The sequence below is a fragment of the Rhagoletis pomonella genome, unplaced genomic scaffold (genome assembly GCF_013731165.1).
Source record: "Rhagoletis pomonella isolate Grant_MI unplaced genomic scaffold, Rhpom_1.0 Rhpom_scaffold_00006, whole genome shotgun sequence".
NCBI classification, from domain to species: Eukaryota; Metazoa; Arthropoda; class Insecta; order Diptera; family Tephritidae; genus Rhagoletis; species Rhagoletis pomonella.
In genome coordinates this window covers 1,112,123-1,136,231 of record NW_023458560.1, presented here as the reverse complement: position 1 = coordinate 1,136,231, position 24,109 = coordinate 1,112,123, and the positions used below count along the sequence as shown (strand labels likewise).

The 24,109-nt window shown below is 36.8% G+C and overlaps 1 protein-coding gene across 1 annotated transcript in view; it reads right to left on the bottom strand.

Moving 5' to 3' along the window:
* The window catches only part of LOC118740302 (dynein heavy chain 7, axonemal), a gene marked incomplete at its 3' end in the record, with an annotated part of 183,209 nt that overhangs the window by 82,098 nt on the left and 77,002 nt on the right, over positions 1-24,109 (bottom strand). The window contains 6 exon segments of the mRNA XM_036471785.1: positions 16,161-16,507; positions 16,571-16,753; positions 16,886-17,672; positions 17,724-19,240; positions 19,311-19,424; positions 19,507-19,953. Coding sequence (XP_036327678.1) covers positions 16,161-16,507; positions 16,571-16,753; positions 16,886-17,672; positions 17,724-19,240; positions 19,311-19,424; positions 19,507-19,953 — 3,395 coding nt within the window.

Below are 24,109 nucleotides of genomic sequence, written 5' to 3'. Positions count from 1 at the left end.
ACCGCAACTTTAATTTTTTATCAGTTCTCCTTCCGAGAACCGTAAGTTGTATGTTGAGTCGTTTATGTTGCCACAAAGAGCAATTAACATTGCTGTTAGCACTTACATTTACCCTGCAAAAAATTGTGCGACTAATCTCTAAAGAGAGTATTCCGAGATTACTCTCAATCGGGTACAATTGGGCATTAATTAGTCCCAACTAGTCTCATACGGGTACTAATGGAGGTCAATTAGTCTCGACTCATCCCTTATGGGTATAATTGGAGTTCAATTACTCCCCAACTCATCTCTAACGGGTACTATTAACAATTTAATGATATGTACGCACTTAGTCAATGAAATTTCATGTGCGGCGTTGGCACACAGAGAGAGTATTCGCCTAACAAAACTGAGTACCCCGGTTTGAATCTCAGCTGGCGCAAATTTTTATTTTTATTTTTTAAAAGTGACTAGTCGCTTTTTTCACCCGTTCGGGTATAAAGGTGAACAATTATTCTCTTCATAGGACATGCTCGAACAAAAGCGATTAGTTCATTCCATACAAAGAGATCAAAAGTGGTATTGGTCGCATGCTCCTTTGCGATTGCTCCCGAAGTCATCCCGGATTAGTCCCATTATTTGCAGGGTATGTACATACATATGTATGTATATAATTACGCATAAAAACCCTGCTGCTATGTTTTTCTGTACTAAGTGAACGCAATATTAAAGGCAGCCATACCATCTACATATGTATGTACATATATCGCAAAGCTCGAGAACGGCTGAACCGATTTTTTTTTTAATTTCGGACACCTACTGCAGACATTCCAATGAACTCTTTGAAGTCATTTAAATTGTTTTGGTCAAGGTCACTTATCTTTTTTGCAAAACTTAAATAACAGTTCAATGTTCTAGATATGTCGACTAGGGATGGGTAAACTCGATATTCGAAGCTTCGAGATTCGAAATTAAATCGAATTTTAGCTCCAAAATAGCGAATTTTTGAAATCGAACTTTTTGGTGCTACAATTCGGATAAAATCGAATTTTTATAAAAAAAAATCGAATTTCGGCATTATTTGCAAAACGTCTGCAACTTTCATCTTTCTGACTAAACCTGACATCAATATGTGTGTAAACATGCATACGTATAAGTGTATAAGTATGTAACGTGAAATACTTACAAATTTCTTTTGTTCTTGTAAAGCAAAAATTTATCAAAAAATTAGTTTCAATACATATTTTGTTAAATTTTTTAACTGAGAGTAAAAAAAAAAATACATGATATAAATTTTTGGATTTTTCTCTGAAATTTTTTGAGAAAAAAATACTTATTTGTATTCATTTTTGGTTGTGAGGCTAAGATACGGAAAATTAATCACTTTACGTAATTTCAATTGAGTCTCTTTTCCGATTTGAGCTATCATTACAAAGAAACTTTTAAATTTCCAGTAAACAAAATTTTGAAAATTCGAAAAAATTCGAATTAAATCGAATTTGTACTACCAAGTTTCGAATCGAATAATCGAATGGTTGGGCAATGTTCGAAATTCGGTAAAAATCGAATTTCAACCCCCCACTACCCATCCCTAATGTCGACTACAACGACTATTTATACCAGTGTGACCACTTTGTGAGTAATTGCTCAAAACGTGAGGAATTTTGAGTGCGGTTAAGTGTTTTTTGACGATTTTTATTCTGAGGAATTTTTGAGGCTTTTCTCGCGATATATTTGCAAATAACAAATGCAATCATGCAACAACAGAGTTGTTAAATCGCTCTGCAAATTTTTGAACAAAAAGTTTTCCGAAGTTTTATAAAGAGCGAAATACACCACACAAGCGGCTTGTCAAACATTCTTCAAACCAAGTTTTCAAGTTTTCTTTTCTTCGATTTTTCTCTCTTGCGTCCACATTCGGTGAAAATTCCGTTGCGAATGAGGCGATTTTACCATACACAACGTAAGCGGTTTGATCAAACGTCAACATGGCGGCCAGAGAATCAAAAAATTTTGATTTTTGTTCACATTTTCCTCAAACGGCTTGTCAAACCTTCAAACACCCCCATACACAACATAAATATCTTTAAGTAAAGGGATATTTCGTTTGGTTTGTCAAGCCGCTTGTGTGGTATTTTTCGCTCTTAAGCACATCTTCATTTTCTGCTAAATACTCAAAATGTTATCAATATTTTTTTTTTCATTCCATCGTTATATTTTCAACTTATTTTTAACTTGCAAAATCTCGATAACGAATGGAGAAAACACGCATTGTTCGATCATAAAAATATTCATATTGATTCTTCATTAGATGCAGAGAATTATAGGAAAAAAGTTTTTGGACCAAAAGATTCTTCAGGTTCGTATAAGTTTCCGAATAAAAAAAAAATATCTGCATTACTATCATAGCCCTTTTCTAATGCTTCAGTAGAACCTATATTTAGTATGTAGTTTAAAAATGTGTAGGACTGACTTCAGTACCAGATTGAGCACTGATATAGTTCCAGCAATATTATATACAAAGCAAGGCATAAAATATAAGGTGATTCTTTGTTTGAGCCGCAAGTACAAATGCATCAATTGAATTGGAGAATGTAATTAGTTTTTATACTAAATAAGTACCTGTAAATAGTATGTAGTACACAAAATCCATATCTGTAATAGATCATTTTGAGGAATTTCTTCGATTTTGAGGATTTTTCATTTGTTTTCGAGGAATTTGGTAAATTTTTTGTGGCAACACTGATTTATACATCGAGTTGAAAATTTTCGATTTTTCTTCGAAAAAAATCATAAGTATTTTTTTGTTGGTCGACAAAAAATTAATATTTTTTGTTTACAAGTTTTTTTCTAGGGTCATTATTTTGCATTTTTATACAAAATTAGTGATACAATTTTGTTCAATTTATGACAGTAGTAAACCTTTAATTGAATCAAGAATTCTGGAAAATAAAGTATAAAAGATTCGAGTAGGCTGAAGCATTTAAGTCCATTTCATAGTGTTTGGTATGTGAGTAGATCACGTGCGCTGTAGGAAATCTGCCACTGCACGATTAAGTGGCTCTTTCTTTAGTGTCGATATACATATCCGATATTCCAAACGTTACGTGGCACGTACCTACTACCGTTTTCTTCCGAATGAGAAAATAGTAACGCTTGGAATTGCAGATTTGGAGAGGGATTTGAAATATCAAATAATTCTGCGATTATTGTTTTTTATGAAAAATAAATATAAACCCCCCTATTATGAGTTTTCATACGATAGGCGATAAACGCTTGCAAGCGTATCGTATAAAATGAGATTTCGTATTATGGTTCCCACACGCCCGATAGATCTACTATTGTGAATGACACTGGTATTTGTTTACTATTTGTTGTGAATTTAAATGAAAAAGCTGTTCTTGTCTAGATAATATGTTTTCAAAGCGAACATTTAGAACTTGAAAGTCGCGAAAATCTCCATAAGCCATACAAAATTAAGATACAACATGTTTCCTTCAACCTCAATTGCGTTTTATATACTAAATTCAAATTGATGAAACTTGCAGAGAGGATACAGTAAGAAGGCAATTGAGAGATGCTTCCAAGAACTCGATAATGTAAGTAATAGGGATGAGTTCTATTTGTTAATTATTAAAAACAATTCTTTAGATTTCAGAGAAACTTTTGACTTTCGAAAGAAGTTGTTACATATGTTCTAACAGAAGTAGAGAACGAGTTGTGCCCACGTAAAAAACGCTATCCATACCCAGAGGTGTTAAAGAATGCAGTCTTCGTGACTTTAAATCATTGCAGTCACATTCACTGACTAACACTTTTTAACTGCAGCCAATCAATCACTTGTTTGACTAAAGAAATTGAAGTCATTAGCCTTTTCTGTTATTCATGGCTAATTAGTCATTTTTGCAGTCTGAGGTGAATAATGGAAATCTAAAGCAATCTTTGCGTACACTTTTCATAGAAATATAATGCTAGTTTGTTTAGAAAGCAAATGAGTACACAAAATGCTTAATTAAAACTCCAGTGATATATAAAATATTTCGAAAATGTCAATGAATTCCAGTAACTTCCAATGAAATAATTTTGTATTTATTAAATGTACATAATCTGTACATATTAAGCCTTATCATGAGTTTCATATGAGTTTCATTTTCCCCGAACCAGTTCACTTTTGGTTTACATGGTTTTACTATGGTCGGATGACAAATTTTCGTGTGAATTTTTTTTCAGCCGAAACTCATGATAAGGCAGATTATGTAAATCGCCGTTTAAAGTACAAAACCGCGTATCGTAATTCTGCCAAACCGCGTAACTGACATTGGCTGCAAAAATTGGATTTGCTCACACAAGCTCTTGGCTCAATCCTTATCCATTCTTTCTGAAATATACTAGCCAGAAATGCGATTGCTTTATAAAAAAGATAACCATTTTGAAATATGAGTGTTTTTACGATCTAGAAAATAATTTCTATAACTTCACATACTCGGTTTTGCATTTTGTTGATACGCGGTTTTGCACTTTAAACGACGAAATGAAAAAATAACAAAGTGCATGCGAACATGTTTCCAAAAAAATTAACAATGATCCTTGAAACGAGTAAAACTTTCTGAAACGGGCCACTAAAAATTGAGTATTCGAATTTCAAATATGTTTTTTCAGATATTCAAAGGTCTATATGTGAAAATTAATGTCTTCAATTTTTTTTTGATGCTTTCCATTTCCAGACAACCGGTCAGGTACGAGTATGATTTTTAATTTCGACCAAACTCAAATACATTGTTTGTTGCTAGAAATTCTAAAATAAACATGTTTTTTGACAGTGTGATTGGAAGTTCCAATGAATAAGTAACATATACACGTGCGCGAAGCTGCTGCACTTGTTACGAGAACAGCCCAGCTAGCACAAAATCCGAAAATTAATCCGGAAACGGGAAGAAAATTGGGTGAAACGCGGATTAGGTCTACAAAAGTACCGAAAATGGTTGTGAAAAGGGTACGTTTTCGGCTATTTTTCTGAAAATTTTCTGATTAAATTTTACGTTGACAAAACGTACTAAGGAACTACGCTTAAGAGCGAAATATCTCTTTGCTGCAAGCTATTTCTGTTGTGTATGGGGTTTGACGAGCCGCTGAAGGTAATTTTAATAAAAATCAAAATTTTTTGATTTTCTGGACGCCATGTTGAAGTTTGACCAAACCGCTTGCGTTGTATATGGAAAGTCAAAAGAATTTGGCCGCACCACTAGTACACAGAGAAATTTTCGTTTCCAAATTTGTATGGAACGTTTTACTTTTAAAAACGTTTTGACCCAGGTTTTGCACCTACAATATTTATTTAAATTTTGAGAACGAAAATTTTCAATTCAACTTCCAAAATCCATGTTTTTGTTTTTGGTACGCAAATTTTCAAATCGTTTTTAAAAACGATCTTTTGATAATTGAATATGCGCATGTTGAAATTAAATCCTAAAATGTTTTTTCTCCATTTTAAAAATATGCATTTTTAAATATGATATTAAAATTTTATTTTTATTAAATCACAACAAGTCAATTGGTATATACATACATTGTCAAAAATATATTGATATACATACATATATACTTATAAATAGGTTACAAAATTTAATAAACAAAATACAAATGTTTTACAAATACTATATACATACATACATACATACAGATGTTCCCGCCTTACTTCAACGCTGGGCCTGCTAGTTTTTCTTCACGCTGGTCAAACCCTGTAATTTAAAGCAAGAAAATTTTAAATTATTATTTAATAACTCATAAGAATTTATTTTTGTAAATTATTCTTACCAAAGCTCTTTTCGGTCGAAGAAGTCCACCGTATCACCAATGTCCCTTCCATGTAGTTAGGTGGTTAGAATGACGGTATTGTTTGTATATACTTCATCACCTTTTTTGAAGATTGAAGTAACTTATTTGTATCAACACAATTTTTTCGACAAATGATGCAAACATATGAAATGTTTTTCATTATAGCTAGGTAGCTTCTTAAATTCTAATGCAAAACATTTTAGTTTTAAATATTTTTCATACTTACTTGACTGAAAATAAATTAAATTTTTTATTTTAAAAGTGTATAGTTTTATTTTACTTGTTGAAAAGTGTGTCGCACTACAATTCGTTGGGAGAAAATCCTCAAATGTTTCATTTTAGTTTTGAAAATACGCATTTTTTCCGTTATTTCTTTAATTTTGTCTGTTCTCCTCAGTAAATAAGTGAATATATTATAACGATCGTTTTTGTTTTGCGAATGTTTCGTTTTAAAGTCGTAAATACAAATACTGTATTTTTTATTTTGTATGAAGTAAAATTATTTCAAAAACTTTTTTTTTACAATTTCTTTTAAAAACTTGCGTCTTACCTGTATCATTTTCTCTGTGTATACTCTAGCCCCACCCACTTTGGGAAGGCCTGGTGTATCGTATGGATTCATAATAGGTGGGTAAAGCTTTTTTTTCTCTTTATATATACATATTTACATCGACAGTTAGCGTAACCTACCCACGTACCAAACTCTATGCAATGGACTGTAATGCTTAAGCCCACTCGAATATTTTGTGCTTTATTCTCTAGAATTTCGGTTGAAAGGGTATTATTTTCGAACAATTTTTCGTTATCCCTTGCCAAATTTGGTTTGGAGACAAACCGGTTTTGGCGTTGTGCCATCTTCAGCGTCATTTTGCGTTCTCTGACACTGATGTTTTGCATAATGCCGGTTTGTCTCCCAACCAAATTTGACAAGGGATGTCGGAAAATCGTTCCACAATACATCATACTCCTTCCTACCCTTTCGGAAACACCAACAACGAAAATGACGGTATTATTTTCATTTAATTGACGGTTTTAGGACAATCCACTGTCAAAAAGTAAAAAAAAAATATATAAAACAACAAACTTTTCATTAACATACAAAATAATGGCATTAGGAAAAAGGTAATTAAAAAAAAATTTAAGAAAAGCTGTTATTAGCGGTTAATAAAAAAATCAACCCCCGCACCACGTAACGGCTTAGTTTTTGTACTTATTTCTTTCAATTTAAGTAACATACGTTCTAAATATGAAACAAATCGCACCATAAATACGGGTTTTAAAAATATCCCAACTCCTGCGCCGCCTATCGGATTAATTCATCTTTGACATTGCATTGTCGTTGGGTTCTGAGGTAAGTTTAAAGTTCCAAATCTCTAGCTCATCGAGAAGTTGGATAAAAATTGATTGCAAGATTTGATTAGACACAGTCGAAACATACATAGGTAGAACCATGATAAAAACATTACAAGCTAAAATCATTCAGAGGCAGTCTGACGTTTGCCAGCAATATAATTTTAAAATTCGAACTCAAGCTCACACACACATTCTCATTTTTAATCTCAAACAACAACAATTGTGAACAATTTCATTTTTTTATTTTCAATTTTATATGATTTTAAAATGTGTGCAAACGTCAGAAAAAAACACGGCCGACGAATTGAGAGAATGATTTTACCTTCTAATGTTTGTATCATGGGTAGAACTGGCTGGCTAGTAAAAGCCGCACATAGACACATTTTTTTTGTCCATAGACGAAACATAAAAAGCTTGTAAAAAACTTTTAAGCAAACATTTTAGATTTTTTATCCACCAACATAAATATGTATGGGTTTTTTCGAAACAATTAATGGTATCGATATACATAAACTCCGAAAAACGTTTACACCCTACTTTCCAAGATGGTGGCGATTTCACAATCCCCTGAGAAGCGCAAATCTATTTTTAACATCTCCTAAACCTACTAAACAATAATCAAAACGATTTATGGATCATACCAAAAATAGCCAGAGTTTCGCTTATTTCACTGTACTAGTATAGTACATTAGAGAGTTTATTCCTAACTGCTTCCATTCTGGAACTTTTTTGATTATGTTTCACTTCTCCCGCGTGTAACAACGAAACGCATTCAGTTCTTTTTTAAGCAGCGCTCGGCCCAAAGCCGACAGTGCCAATCCTCTGCGAATATATCGACGACTAAGTGGAAGATCCCCCTATCTCGGCTGCCGATTCGAAAACGCCCTATCTCAGGAAATGTTTCAAGAACGCCCTATCTCAGCAAATGATTCCAACACGCCCCATCTCAGTTGCCGATGTATTGAACTTACATACATACATAGTTTGTTACTACTTTGCTGTGCTAATTTTTTTACACAGAAATTTAATTGAGTAAATTAACCTTTCAATTGAAGTATCGCTCGATTAGCGACATGCAGTCAGCTACTGGATTAGCTACAGTGATGCAAAAGCTGGTGAAATCGTACCTTCATTTAGTATGAAAGTACGTTCGGTACAAATACACCATTTTAGGTAGATTTGGAGCGTAGTCAAATAACTTTTCAGGAAATCAGTTCTTTTTCTTATTCACATTTCAACGGATTTTCTGGAGTAGGTAATTATCCAAAATCCTCCCTCCTTTGTGGAGGTGCCAACAATGACAAACATACATACATATGTAATTCAAATTACTTTTTCGTATGCCCGGAAATACAAAAAAAGCGTTTCAGCGCCAACTTCGCCCTGACACGACAGCCAGTTCTACGTACTGGAATGACTCGTGTTTTACCCGACCAAGGGCTGTTGTTTCGGCGACCTAACCTCGTTTAGATCGGGGAACCCCATCAAGCATTTTACGTCCATGGAGCAATACCTTGCATCCTTCTTCTCCGGGCGGGCATTGAGTCCAACCCTGGACCGAAAACATACTTCTGCTGCATTTGCCAGACACGACTCCATCCGAACTCGACTTCTGTTAAGTGCGACTCTTGCAACGGATGGAGTCAGAAAAAAATTTCGTTTGGAAAGGAATTTTATAAATTTAAGTGCTGAAAAAACTTTACCACCGAAATAAGGCGCACATATTTCGAACTCATTGCTATGGCACTCATAACACTTATATGTATCATATCAGGGAAGCCAATTCGTGGGGAATTCCCCGATTTGCGGGGAATTTGAGTTTGCGTGGGGAATGGACCGTTTTTGTGGAGAATTTCAGTTAACGTGCACAATCGGGAGATGAACTGCTTTTTGTGAGGAATTGGGTGTTAACTAATTTATTCTTTTTTGCTTCACTGATTTTATAATGAGGTAAAAAAGTCGCATAAGAAATGCAACTGCAACTAAAAGTACTGATTATGCAATCCTGCAAATTATACAAATTACCGTTGATTAAGAATTTTCTTTGTCGCATTTGCGTTCATATAACGAATAAACGCACTTTTTTATGTGGAAGAAAACCGCAACACTTTCGGAAAAAAAATTTCAAACGAACATTTTCAGGCACATAAACCATGCACTTACTAGAATTGAGTGGGCGACAAAACTGCATACTCCAAATCTTTCTAGAAAATCTAATTAAAAAGCTCGAAATTTTTACGAAAGTACGACCACTGTATGTGTGTAAACATTATTATTATTATTATTATTATTATTTTATTATTTTATTTATGATAGATGTACGGTAAGACATATAGTCTTTTCATTGCACAAATTTAACATTTAAATTACAGAAACTTATTTTAGACTTAACCTAACAGTAATATATCATAATCTTTAGTAAAGGATAAGAATAGGTAAAATGAATTACTAAAGATGAAGAAGTTAAGAGAGGGAGGCACATAGGTTACTAAGTAAAAATATATGTAATTGCCGTTTTGAAACATCTCTCTGATTTAATGCTTTTAACAGAAATTGGTAGCGAATTCCATTGTCTGATGGCACTAACAAAGAACAGTCTGGAGGCCGTTAATGTTTTATATTTTGGGACTATAATATTATACGTGCGAGAGGACTGAACAAAAGTTAATTTTCTAAAAAGGTAGTCTGGTTGGCGATATCTAATTATTTTGAAAATAAATAAAATATTTCGGACCTCTAAGTAATTTTCAAAGCTGAAACCGAGAATGTTTTTAGTGTACGGCGAAATGTGGTCAAACTTTCTTTTACAATATACGAATCTAGCAGTATTATTTAAAGCCAAATTTAGTTTAGTTTTAGATTCGTAACTTAGCTTGCAATATACCGATTCAAAGTAGGTTATTTGAGGAACGATGAGAGATTTAACTAATTTAAGTTTTGTATTAGTTGGTAGGCAGTAGCAAGTATGCCACAGATTTCTTAACGTGTAATATATTTTTGATACGCTATAACTTATGTGATCCGTGCAAGTAAGGTTAGTGTTCATTTTAAATCCTAGGTTGGTTACTACTGGTCGAAATTGGATTTCCGAGTCTTCCAGAATGATAGGCGATAAGTTAGTAAGGTCGAAAGCATCGTGCGATATTGGAAGTACCTGTGTTTTGGCTGCGTTTAAATAAAGGCAATTTGTTTTCGCCCAAATTGATATTCTCTTTAGATCATCATTAAGTCTGAAAACTAAGTCTTCGCCAAGCCCAATCGGGCGTGAATAAATCTGAGTATCATCAGCGTAAAGGTGTATAGACGCATTTTAACAGCAGTGAACTATGTCATTAATGAAAGCGGTAAAGAGTATAGGGCCCAATATAGATCCTTGAGGAACTCCTGACGGGATTATCATGCGACTAGAAAACACGCTCCCACATTGGACTTGCTGGAGTCTATTTGAAAGGTAGCTTTCTATTAATTTAACCGCTGTTTTAGTAAACCCGAAGTAATGTTGCAATTTTAAGAGTACCAAAATTGTTAAAAATTTGCTATCGAAAGCGGGGCGAATGTCGTGCTTTACCTTTATCACGGCTGTGGAACAACTGTGACCAGATCTAAATCCAGACTGAAACTCACTCAAGAGCTTGTAGTTATTTATTTAAGTGTAATATTATTTGATTGGAAATAATTTTTTCAAACACTTTTGATAATGCTGGTAAAATACTGATAGGCCTATAGTTAACGGGAGATTCGCATTATATGTACATTTTTTTAATTTATTTTTAACTACCTTTTTAAAAGTTTGGTTTGGTATATGAGTACAAACATAGCTGAATTAAATTTAAAAAAAAAAACAGATAGAGCAGCAATATGGGCAAATCTAAAAAATAGGTACACTTTCAAACAAAAAATTTTAATTTTTAAATTTGTGAGCACACCTATGTTTTATATATCATTTTATTCGTAATCTCTTAATAAATCTATTAATATAAGTGTAATTCATATTCATCAAGTGCTTCAAAAGTTAGACGAGGAATAAGCATGAAATAGAAAACAAAAGAATAAGCTGGGTTGAAATTACGCTGTTCAAGTTGTAAGCTTTGAGGAAAGATTTTGAAAGTTGAACTCACTTAATTGGGATGTTCTAAATTCAATGGCATGCCCTGTTTTACCAGATTGGCTCCGGTTTTCGAGATAATGGTACTTGAAAATTTGATTAAATTTTAACTATTTTATAAATAACTCCCTCAATTTTGAAGTTATTTTACTAAAATTTTGCACATAACAGTTTTTTAATATTACCTTAATTATTTCTCAAAATTATCGAAATAGGTTAACATTACAATACAACTGATTACTCAGATATGTGTTTTTGCGCAATAACTCTAACTTCATATCTGAATAATAAATTGTATGCGTGCTATATGTTAAATTGAACCTATACTAAATTTTAACCTGTTTAATTGAAGGAGTTATAACGCAAAACAACGTCTCAGATCAATCACTTGTATGGGACCTATATGTTTTAGTAAACCGATTTCGATGATTTTATGGAATAGTTAATTTAATATTAAAAAACGGTTATGTGCAAAATTTTAGTAAAGTATCTTCAAACCCCAGGGACTTTTTTTATAAAATAGTTAAAATTTAAGGAAAGTTTCAAGTACCGCTATCTCGAAAAGTGGAGCCAATAGGGTAAAACTTAGGACGCCATGGAATTCAGAAGGCTCCAATTAAGTAAGGGCAACTATCAGAACATTTGTCGAAAAAAAGTTGCTTTGATACCACTCTCGAAATATTCTGACTAAAAGAAGTAGCATCATTAAGAGTAGTAAATCAGGGTTTTTACACACTTCTAGAGATAAATTTTTTGAAGCATTTTACAGGTATATGTAATTTTATAAGGACTAGCAGTTATAGAAAGATTTAGATCGTTTCGACGTGTTTTCCAAATGTGGCTTTAATTAAAGTGTTTTTGGAATAAAAATTACGCTCAAGATCGCAGAATATTTTATCTTTAAAAGTTGGTTTATTCTGAAAGCACAGCTCTTGCTCAGGTATGAAATTATTCGTAAATGTTTGTAGTATACAATACATACTTAAAAAGTTCTTAAACTTAAATGCTTCAAAAACTATACGCGATAAACCGAAAATTTTGAAAATTGTGAAATGTGGAATTACAGACTTTGAGTTACTTGCCATTTCGTTATTTTTTAATGCACACTTTTCTTACCTACTACATTTGAAGTGTACACATAAGTACTAATTGCACATACAATTTCAAATCAGTATATGGTGTGCTTCAAAAGTTATGGCATAATTAATTTTTCACCTCTTAAAAATTACATAAAAAATTCACTTGTTTTCATTATTATTTTTTATTTAAACACCTATAATTCAAAAGTTATGCGGCAAATTGATCCAAATTTTTTTTGAGGCTTCAAGTATACGTCAATGAATTATATCCAAAAGCAACCAGCTTGATATAGTTTCCAACAGTGAAAATAAAGCTAAAAAACACCAAGGTTACCTGTTTTTTAGATTTGCCCATATGCTAAAATACACACACATTTTTTGTATATAAGGAGATATCCATGGGTGGGGAAATTTACGAAATTTCCGGCAAAATCTGGGAATTTCATTGTCGAAATCGGGGAATTCTCAAAAATTAGTTGGCTAGCCTGATGCATATACTTACACATATAAACTAGACGAGAAATACTCTGCAAACTGTTAAAATCTGCAGTTTCAGAATGGAACTTTTCGAAGTATTAATCGAAATAGAATAACATGAAGGTATCGAAAATAGCCTGATGTCAAAAATGTCACATAAATTTTAGTCAACACTTGTACAATGAAATTACAGATTTTTAATTTTAATATTATATTACCAAATACAACTAAAACTTTCTGGAGCTAAAAATTGATAGGTAGTTTTGAAAAGAGCTAAAAAAGAAAAAGAGCTAAATAGGAAAATAAAGAGCTAAATCTAGCTCAAAAAGCACCAAAACGTCAACAGTGGATGGAGTCACCTAAGAACCTCTTCAGGCCTTAGGGACTGGGCCACCAGCTTAGTAGCCCCCTGTTACTCAATCCAAACGGCACCATCCGCCTAGGCGGCTACCCACTCGCGCAACGCGCAGGTGCGAACTAGCACCCAAATATTCTGCACGGAACCAAGAAGCTCCCCTAAGCAACAGAAAACCTCCCCACGCCCTCACACCGCTCTACCATTCGCTCCAACTCGCGTGTGAGAGCGAACCAGCAGCTCTTGGTTGCCCACACGATCTGCTCCGTGTTTATCTACAGAGTATACCGGAATGTGGCATCAATCAAATGCAATACATGCCTTGGCTGGTGCCCCCTATTCACGCGAGTGGACAACAAGCTATCCCGCCCCTGTTGCAGAGCGCCGCCGCCGCAGACAACATCGCAGCCACCCACCATCAGGCAGCAACAGCAACAGCAACTGCGGCGACCGCAACAGGCCCCAGGTAGACCCCACACCTCACTTACCCCTCGTATCGCGACCAGCCTCCCAAGGCATACGAAACTCCTACAAATGAACTTTAAAAGACTCCAGATAAAGATTGAACAGATAGCAATCTTCATGGGTCGGCATGGCATATTGATAGCTGCGATCCAAGAAACAAAATAGCACAGCAACTCAACGCTGTTGAGTTGTGCCGCCTACAATGTGATTCGTAAAGATCGTGAGCGAGTTAATGGTGGAGGATTAGCGTTCATGTTACATATGCCGAGCTCGAAATATTTAACGTATATATGTATACCCCCTGCCACCTGCTTTCCTGACATACTCAGAGGTGAAAACCGAATGGTGGTAGGTGAATTTAACGCGAACCACAATCTGTGGCATTCAAGCCTGGTAAATGATCGTAGGGGAAACTTATTGACTGAGCAGATAGACGATTCGACTTTCTGCACCACGAACGATGACTCTCCCACCAAGACTGTGGAAAGCTGCAGCAGTTCGCCACACCTAAAAATTGCCAGCGCTGGTCTGATAAAAAGCATAACATGGCGACCTAAGCTAATTCAGACCATCGAATCCACATCAACTTTAACAAAGCTGATTGGATAGGCTTCGCGGAAGTTATCGAGCGCAGATTCTCCGCCCTTCCCACACCCGCAGACACACACTGTCGCAGCGGTCGATCCCGAGAGCCTCGAGTGAAGAACCTTAGTTTGGAGATTCCGCAACTGGTAAATCAGCATAAGCAGAAAAAGTGGTGGGAAGAGCACTTGAAGACCTGCAACCTCGCTTCTGGTGTGAGTAAGCTCTGGGCAACAGTGAGGTCCCTGTCGAACCCGAGGAGGCGCGACGACAGAGTGGAAATTTCATTCCATGGCCGCGCCCCGTCGGACCCGAAGAAATGCGCAAGCTAATTTAGCTAGCAGTTCACATTGCATCCCGCGGTAGATAGGGCCAAACGTCGAGTGACCAAGAGGCTGCAAAAACTAAACAAAAATAGTGCACCACTTACTTTCCCCAGCCGTGAAGTGAAGGTGGCCAGCGGGAAGGCGAAAGCCTATAAATACATTAGACCCGACGCAATGCTGATGCTGAAACATTTGGGCCCCGCGAGAGATCCTCAACCAGTTTATGGCCACTCTCATCATTCCTGATGTGTGGAAATCGTGGAGAGTGGTCCCACTGCTGAAACCGGGGGAAACCCACCAACAAAGAAGACTCATATCGCCCGATAATGCTCCTTTACCCGCTCGCGAAGACACTTGAGGCTCCCTTGCTTAACACCACAAACACCCAGATAACTCGTGGCCTAAACCGCAAAGCCCCTGTGAGAAAATAGTCCTAGTAGCGTTGGACTTGTCAAAGGCATATGACACCGTCTGTCACTCCACACTACTAAAAGGCATTGAGGTTTCCTCTCTCCCACAGAGACTCAAACGGTGGTCGGCGAATTATATGAGTGGTTGACAGTCGTCAGTAATCTTCCGAGATCAAACCTCGAAATCTAGAAGAATCACACATGGTGCTCCACAAGAAGGTATTCACTCCCCCTTACTGTTTAACTTCTATATCTTGAAGCTCCTACAGCCACCTGAGGGAGTTTCCCTGATCATACGCTGACGACTGCTCGATATTGGCGTCTCAGAATGGAATTGATGACCTCTACTCAAAAGTAAACGGCTATCTCTCCAGACTTTCTCGCTTCTTCACTGCAAGAAGCTTAACACCCTCCCCAACGGAATCAAGGATGCCCATGAGCCTGGTTGGTCTCCGCGATCCAGTTGGACGGCAGCGGACGAAGTTACAGACTTGTCAGAACGCCGAACTCTGGGCAGCGACAGGGTTCCTTCTGATGTCGCCTGAGCACCACCTACACAGCGACGCCCAAATTCTTCTCATAAGGAAGCACAATAAAATGCTCTGCCAGACGCGGACACCCGAACAGAGCCTTGCTAGTGGAATAGCCTTCGACCAGGTATGTCAGGGAGCACCTATTCGTTAACAAAGACACGGTTCAGACTTACATCGACCAACCAGAGTACCGTACCAACGGGCGATCAACGGCATTAACCACCTACCACGAATCCCGGCTAATGTATGCCGTGATCGGAGCCCAATCACCACCTGCGTCAGACATGGAGCTTCAACTGCTATGAGAGACCCGCTTTGCCCTGAAGTTATGGTCTAGATACTGTAGCTGCCTCAACAGCTACCTGTCCAGACTCGACCTCAATATCCTGAATGAGTGTCAGGCATGTGGAGACTCCCCGCACGACACCAACCACTTCATATGCCAGCTCAATCCTACTCAACTAACACCCCCTTCCCTTTGGTCCACCCTGTTGAAACTGCCCTTTTCTTGACGACAATGATTGATGGATGGACCGGAATGGGCGGTGCTTAGTAGCGCCGTACAACAATAACCTGAAAATAAGGTGCGTGTCAACATACATAAATTTGAATTGTGTTTTAGAAGGAGCATCAGTGTATGTACATTTATCCCATTACTTACGTTCTTTTCTGATTTAACAAGGCTTTAAACGTTTGAATTAATTCCAGATAGGAAGTAGGAGTCACATAGTTGTAACGTTTTAAACGCAGGGCAAATATTTCTGATAAATTCTGCGTTGATGTATGGAACTCCATGCACATATCAATGGCTGTCTTGCGCTCCAAATCCGAAAGGTCTTCACTGGCTAAGAAACGCGTCGACACAGCTAATAAAGCATCCTCCGGCCATGGCTGGAACCAATCGATCGTACAACAATTCACGATGGAAGGAAACTTTCGTATGCGCATGCGTAGTGCATCACCAATTGGTGACATGGCCAGTACGATGTGCAGTTGATCACGGCAGGTCTATGGAAAGATTGAAAGTGTAGTATAAAATACGTTGTGATCTTTTATTTAATTCGTATTTACCGTGACGAAGAAATTGAAAAGTGCCACCGGACTTCCGTCGGTCTGCAGCGATTTGTCTCGCTGCTTATCGATTTGCGCCATCTTCTCCACTACTTCGACCTTATCCTCGTTACTGAATAAGTTAGGCACTTCACCGGAATTAAGTAAATTATTAACATCCTCCAAAAAGGATTCGTCTTTTATCTGTTTAAAAAAAATAGTTTCCAACAGGTCTGTTATATATGTATTTTATAGAACCAGATTCAATTATATCTTCACAAAAACTTTACATATTTTATTATATTTATAGCTGTTTTATAATTATTTTGTCCCCACCTGCACATCGGTAAACAGGAATACAGCATGCATCTCAGATGCACCCACTTTCCGTAGAATAAACTTTAGATCTTCGTGCCACTCATTAGGTCCGTAGAGTCGTGTAATTTCGACTTGAAAGAGCTCATAGTCACATATATGCGAAGCCAAACGAGTTAAGCTCTGACGTCCGGAGCCTCCGACTCCGATAAGTAGAGCATGACTACGTGGCTGCTTTATTATGCGACATATTCTCGACAAATGTTCGATGGCAAAGCGGAAGAGTACTAGGTTCATAGGTTTCTTCGACATATTATTATATTCAACCAAGTACGCTTCCACTACATTGCGCAAATTTTCAAGATCTAAAACCTCAATATAGTTCTTATTATCCGCCTTCGGATTTGCAAAATCGCAGTAGATTAAACGTCGTAGATCGGACTCAGTGAGTTTTTCGTCCTTCGGCACGAGTCGCTCGAATAAGCTCTCGGGTATACCATTCATATGCTGATTTATTTTGTGGCAAATTGCATCGAAAAGCCAACTGCGATCAGCATCCTCCACCAAACGATCACCATACACGCGCATCACTTCGTGTACCCACAGACGACGCATGGAGTCCAGGTCTTCGGTAGCTTCAGGCACCGACAACAACACTCCTTGTATGACACGCGAAAAGTCCCGCAAGTTAAAAAGATAATGTGACTTAGCTGGGGTGGGCAGCAGGTTCATCTTTGCCTCGTTGTAGATGTTTAAAGTAGCAGAAACAATTTCATCGATGCATGGATCAAACTCTTTCGAAAAACCACTGCAAAGGTGAAACGCGTATAGAAACGCTCTTAATATGTCCGTTACTTACCGTGTATCCAAATGCCAGAGTACGATCTTACTGAAGATCGTAACCAAAATCACATTATTAAATTCATCGATAGCAATTACATTAAAGTGTCGCTGAAATCTCGGTGTTACCGTATTGCCCGTAGAAGGCGGGCCCATTGCTGTTACCATTTGCAGGTCAATCAACTTCATTGGCACTATGTTCTTGCGATCATACCACATCCAGTGATCCAACAACATGCGCAACAACTCAATGGGTGGTTGTGCGCCATAGTTTTCCTTCAGTGGCATTGATACATCGTCCACAAATATGAGGAATTTCTTATTTAATGGTGGTCCAAAAACGCCTTTGCGGCGTTTATCCAGTTTCGACATGATTATATCCTGTGTTTGATTTGCCGAAGTTTGCGCTGAGAAGCTGATTAATAACGGCTTGTATGTATTGACTTCCATGCGCCTCAGCATATAATCCAAGGCGTAACAGCTTTTACCGGTACCAGTAGGTCCTACCAACATTATCGGTTTGCCATGACGTACCAATAAATCTAGAACCGCAGTAACACGTACACTTTCATTGGTCACAATAAGTATTTGATTGACTGGTATGTCGCGTGGTATTGGTGGTGCGCTAGTAACGTCGTCCTGCCATGGCTTCCACTTCCCTTTCCCTTCTTTAATGAATCGGTAGTCGAATACCGAACCCGCCTTTGGAATAGGGAAAATAAATGGCTTATTTAGAGAAGATACATATAGCTCTTCTGGTACACCGAAATCTTTATACAAATTTTCTGGAAAGTTCTTCTCCATTAGCGCCCGGAAGACTATATTGAATTTTTCACGACTCCGCGAATCCAGTGCACCGCCAAGTGACCAAATGCAGGAAAACACAAATATGCCTTCTATCTGTGCACGAAAATCTAAATCAGACAGGTTCGCAACATATTTTTCGTCTTTGAAATCATCGATGAAACACTCCAAAAGGTTCATCATCGAAATAACAAGATTGGTATCGGAGGTCGGTGCTATTTCGTATAAACCCCCCTTGCGTACAATATACAACAGTATAGGACAAAATCGAGCCACCAGCGTACTGATCAATTGTTTGCTGACGGCATGGAAGGAGGGCGGCAGACTGTTCTTCCACGATGTGACAAGCGGCTCCCAACCCAAAGAGCTGGGTTCCATGTATATCATGCCGCAGCGCGAAACTGTAGCTGGCGATGCAACCTCTAAATCCATTGGTTCAAAAATCAAGTTTGTGGTTGGTGAGAGCTGGATAATTTCACCGGACATTAGGCAAAGTTTCTTGTTGTCATCCAGTACAGTATTCATGTTCTCGATCCAGATAGCATCAACCGGACCATCGAAGATCAGCCACTTGCGATCAGGCGTGTCAGAGGTTGCAAATTGACGATAATTTACCGCAAGTACGCCATCGCTCCATTCGTGCGACACAGCATCGAATTGGCCATAAAGCTGTCCCATTGTGATTGCTTTTGGATTGATCACAGAGTAGATGGCACGCTTCTCGCTACCGTCCTATGAATGTGAATTAAGAAAAGTTAAGAATGTGTGCAATACGAGTACAAAGCATACAAATGACACTTGCCCGCTTCTCTATGCCTTCCAAAGCCTCTGCCAAAATGCGATAGGTTGTGGTTTTACCGCCAAAAGGCAAACCTACAATCATCAGTCCATGCCGGACGCAAATCATTTCATACAACTGGAAATTCGTCCAGTATAATATGTATGTATGTTTTTGTTTGCATGCTCATATTTGGCCTTAAAATAAGATGGTAACTCACCTGCTGAACCTTTTCCAAAAAGAAGTCTGTACACTGCTTATTATTCTTTTCGCAAGCCTCTCGGGTACATTCGTTAAAGACGGCATAATCCGCTTCGGGCAATACTGTGCCAGGAAACAGGTCCGATGTGATGCCTTGAAAGAGTGGGACATCTTGATTTAGAAATTTGGGCAAATTTACATCCTTAATTGAGCGCAGCACTAATATGTCTTCATTTTCATCACGATAACGCAGTTTGAGGGCGCCCGCTGCTTTCAGCACGGATTTCACAGCCCGCATGCCGTAATCGTAATGATATTGTGTACTCAATTGTTCCGAGCATAAGCGATAAGTAGCCACTATTTTGACGCTCAGTGGTTTGGCGGTAAGGAAGCCATACGAATACAATTCAATCTCGGAGATAAGCGCATAATCAGGTACCATCATAGCAACAGAACGGAAGAGTGCCTATAGCGGAATAAAAGGGGGATGAGAAATTCATATTAGGTAATCAGGTATATATAATATATGTGAATATACAAATGCATGCACTTAAGTAAAGTCCGACCGATTAATCGGCATCGGCTAGTATTGGCACAAAATTGAGCATCGGCATCGGCATCGGCCTTTATTCGCCGATTCTCTGCCGATTATTTGGAATTTCTTTTCATATGGCCAGGTGAAGCGACAGACAACAGGCAACATCAAAAAAATTTTGCAGACAGCTCACAAAAATCAATTTTTTTTTTTGGTTGAAGGTGTTTCACGCTTTTTCCATACAAAAGTATGTTCGAAAATTTTCTTTTATATGGAGGGCACTGCCAGCAAAGAAAAAATGCTAAAAACTAACGAGATTTTATAGCAGCTTGAAACTTGCACTTCATTATACTATTTAGAACTAAATGGTCTAGAAAACTGCATACCGAAATTCTGATTTAAGTTTGAAATTTTGGTAAAAATAAATAAATAAATTTTTCTAATTTTTGTACAAAGTTTGAAATCTGAATTTATATGGTGTTTGTTGTATGCCAGCTGGACTTTTATAAAAAAAACTAGCAGACCCGGCGAACTTCGTCCCGGCCAAAATTAATTTTTTTTATTGAAACATTTGGTACAACGTTTTCGCCAGCAATTCACGTTAACGTTTGGTTTTGTGGTCGACAGAAGGCATATCCTCCATTTCCGTCTTAAATAACCTGACGAAAGCGTTATACCGGGAAGAAGTCCTTGCGGCTCGATAGTGAATCGTCCTTGAATTTGTATAGTATAGTTGGTGGCAATTTCCAAACTGGTGAGTATCATTGGTCTACATTATGTTTAGTCACCGTAAAGCAAGGACCGCAATGGTTCTGATGGTTGATTTAACAAGAGGAATTTGACTTTGATCCCTGGTGCCTTCGAATCGACGATTTTTAGCAATAACTCGGCTCCAGCGCCACTAAAAATTATCATTAAAATCGTTTCGGTCGTTTAGGAGGAGTTAAGCCACCAGAATAAGTCTTTTACATACTGACACTCTTCGGCATTTTTTTCCCTTACAAAAAACCTATCACACATTCGTTATACGGAGAAAATGCGCAACATCATCAGCGAAAAAAAATCTCAAAAATCAACGGTAACTTATAGCCATTTAAAACTTGCACTTTATGATACTGAAATTGAGTGAACTAAAAAACTGCTTACTTAAAATTTGGTGCCATTTGATGCAAAATTATCTATATTCCTATAAAAAATTAACAAAGAAATTTATTATGAAAAAGAAAATACACTGTATATATTTACAGATAGGTAAAAGTTTCAATATGTTTGGAAAACGCCACGGCCCAAAAATCTCTATACTAATTTCCAGGAACTACCACAAATACTTCTAGAGATTGCGGTATAAAAATTCGATATGTACGTTCCCTTAATATATCCAAAGTCTGCAGTAGGTGTCCAAACTTCCAAAAAATCGGTACAGCCGTTCGCGAGATAACCTTTTATAATAAGAAGGAGCTTCTCTTTATATAATTAGTGCAGGTAGCACAGGGCAACACCGATTATGATGCGGCAAATGTTAAAACTGTTTTTGATAGGCTTTTTTGTGCTGATTAAGAATCTGTAGGTATAAAGATCCATCAGCTCCAAATTTTTAGAGAAATGTGGTGAAAGTGTCAAAAAATCGCGTTTTTTGCAATATTTGAGAAGCTCTAGCAATGAAACAAAAGGTGATAGAGCCTTCCTTAAATTAAAGCCCGAACTACAGACTACTATCCCTGAAAGTACTATTCCTGCACCTTGTCCTGATAGTTACCTATACTTATTTACTTTTTATCGTCGAACAATAAAAAAAATACTGGAAAATTATGCATTTGAAAAGGTCCAAGCCTTAATTTAAGCCTAAGTGGAAGGTTCTATCATCTTTTGCTTAATTGCGGTAGGTACTCAAACTTCCCAAAATCAGTTATTCCTGTTCAACAAATGACTACAAGTGACCATCAAGCAAAGATGCAGGAATTTGCAAGGATAGTATTCGAGATTTTTAGCTTTAATTAAAGCCAAAGTGGAAGGTTCTACACCCTTTGTTTCTTTGCTAGAGCTTCTCAAATATTGAAAAAAACGCGATGTTTTGACACTTCGAGCTCGTTTTTTTTGTAAATCTGGAGCTGATGGAAACTTTATGCTTACGGATTCGTAATCAGCACACGCAAATTCGGCAAAAATGGCGCCAAAATTTGCTGCATAAAGCTTTTTTCCCATTTTTGTTCGTCTGTGTAATAAGTATTGTTAAATAGCCAATATCCGCATGTTTGCGCCGCCTACACCTTTCGAACTGTAAAACAATGACTGGATTATATTCTACGCATATCGCAAAACGGTGCATAAATAAGATTTTTTGGAATAGATCGGTACCAGTACGTGCCAAATTTCAAGTAAATCGGTCCATAAATAAGACTTTTTCGGTTAGATCGGTCCCTGGCCCAATGAACGGAAAAAATTTATCCTATATGCTAATCTAGGCATAAGGCTACCAACGAATCAAATGCATTTTTTAGCGTAGCTCCTTCTTCTAAACACCTTTCCAAAAGAGCAGCACCCATTCGAATCGGTTATGAAACATAGGAGAAAATTGTTAGCAATTGATTCATGCTCCTAATGAATTTCACAATTATCCGAAATTTTCCAAGCTTGCGTTGAAAAAAATTCAAATCTTTCGCGTTCTTCCAGACTTTTCCAAGTTTTCCATTTAGACTTTTTTATTTTTCCATTCGAATGCCAGTCTGAAGGAATTGCACACAAAATTCCATACAAAAAAATCAATTTTCGATTTTTCCTACTTCCCGACTTTCGCGGAGGGTTTTCCCAAAATTTGCTTTCGCAAAAACCTTCTGCTGGCAATTACGAGCAACTAAAAAAGTTTTAGCCAAATCGGCCCAATCGTTCTCAATTGATGAATAACGATACATTTTTCACACCATTTTTATATACAGGGTGTCCCAGAAGTACCATGTAGGGAAAACACGAACTAGTGAACCAGATTTCTAGTTCAGTTCTAGTTCTTTTTTGCCAAAAACGAACCAGACCGATAGTAACTAGTTCCGCACCAGTCCAAAAGCAGTGAAATGTGGTACTTTCACTAAACTATTCTATTTTAAATTTTAAAAGCAGGGAAGGTAATCATCATGAGTAAAATAATTTAAATCAGCATTTAATCATTATTTTATGAATTATTATTGAGTATTATTTTTTCGCTCAAACGGAAATAATTATTATTTTATTTTTATTTTTGGGATTACTTATAATGATTATTTTATGATTTTTATTTTTTCGCGCAGAGATTATCATTAATTTTCAGTTTTATTTTTCCACTTAAAAATAATGATAATTTATAAAATTGAAAAGGCCATAAAGACGCAACCTACTGAAATTTTGACCTTAAAAGTTTGGGTCTTATTCCTCTTATAAGGGTGCGGCTACCTCTCAAAAGGATACGTCGGTAATCACGCTGGTATAGTTTTTGAGTTGCTTAATAATCATTATACTTAGCGATGAAGGACAATTGAGAAAGGCAATGCAGTTGCAGAAAAAGAGACATTTAAAAAAAAAAGTGTCAAAATAATTATCACTTTCTCACTAAATTTATTTAAAAATGCAAGCCACCAGAGCTACCTTTTTTTTAAGAAAAGACAAGTTAATTTTTTTTATGCAATCCAGCACAGCTACCTTAATACAGTCAGTCAATAAAGTTTAGGTACAACGAATTTTTTACAATAAGGGCAACTATTTTTTAAATATTTTAGTTTTCGGTAATTTTTTATAAAAATATAGTCAATTCTACAACAAAATCCCCGAAAATCAGAGTTCCAAGCCTTGTGCAAAATTTAAGAAAATTCTGCAAAATTCCATTAAAATAATTCACTTTCTATTTACGCTATCTAGAAAAAAGTTGAGTTTGCAGTTTTTTAGCCCATTCAATTTTAGTATAATGAAGTGCAAGTATGAGGAAGCTAGGACTTACCAAACAACAAAAAACAATATTGCTAAATATGAATGGTAAGTCCTGGCTACCTCAAACTTGCACTTTGTTATACTAAAATTGGTTATTTTAATTTACATAACCTTCACAGTTGGCAGATAGACAATC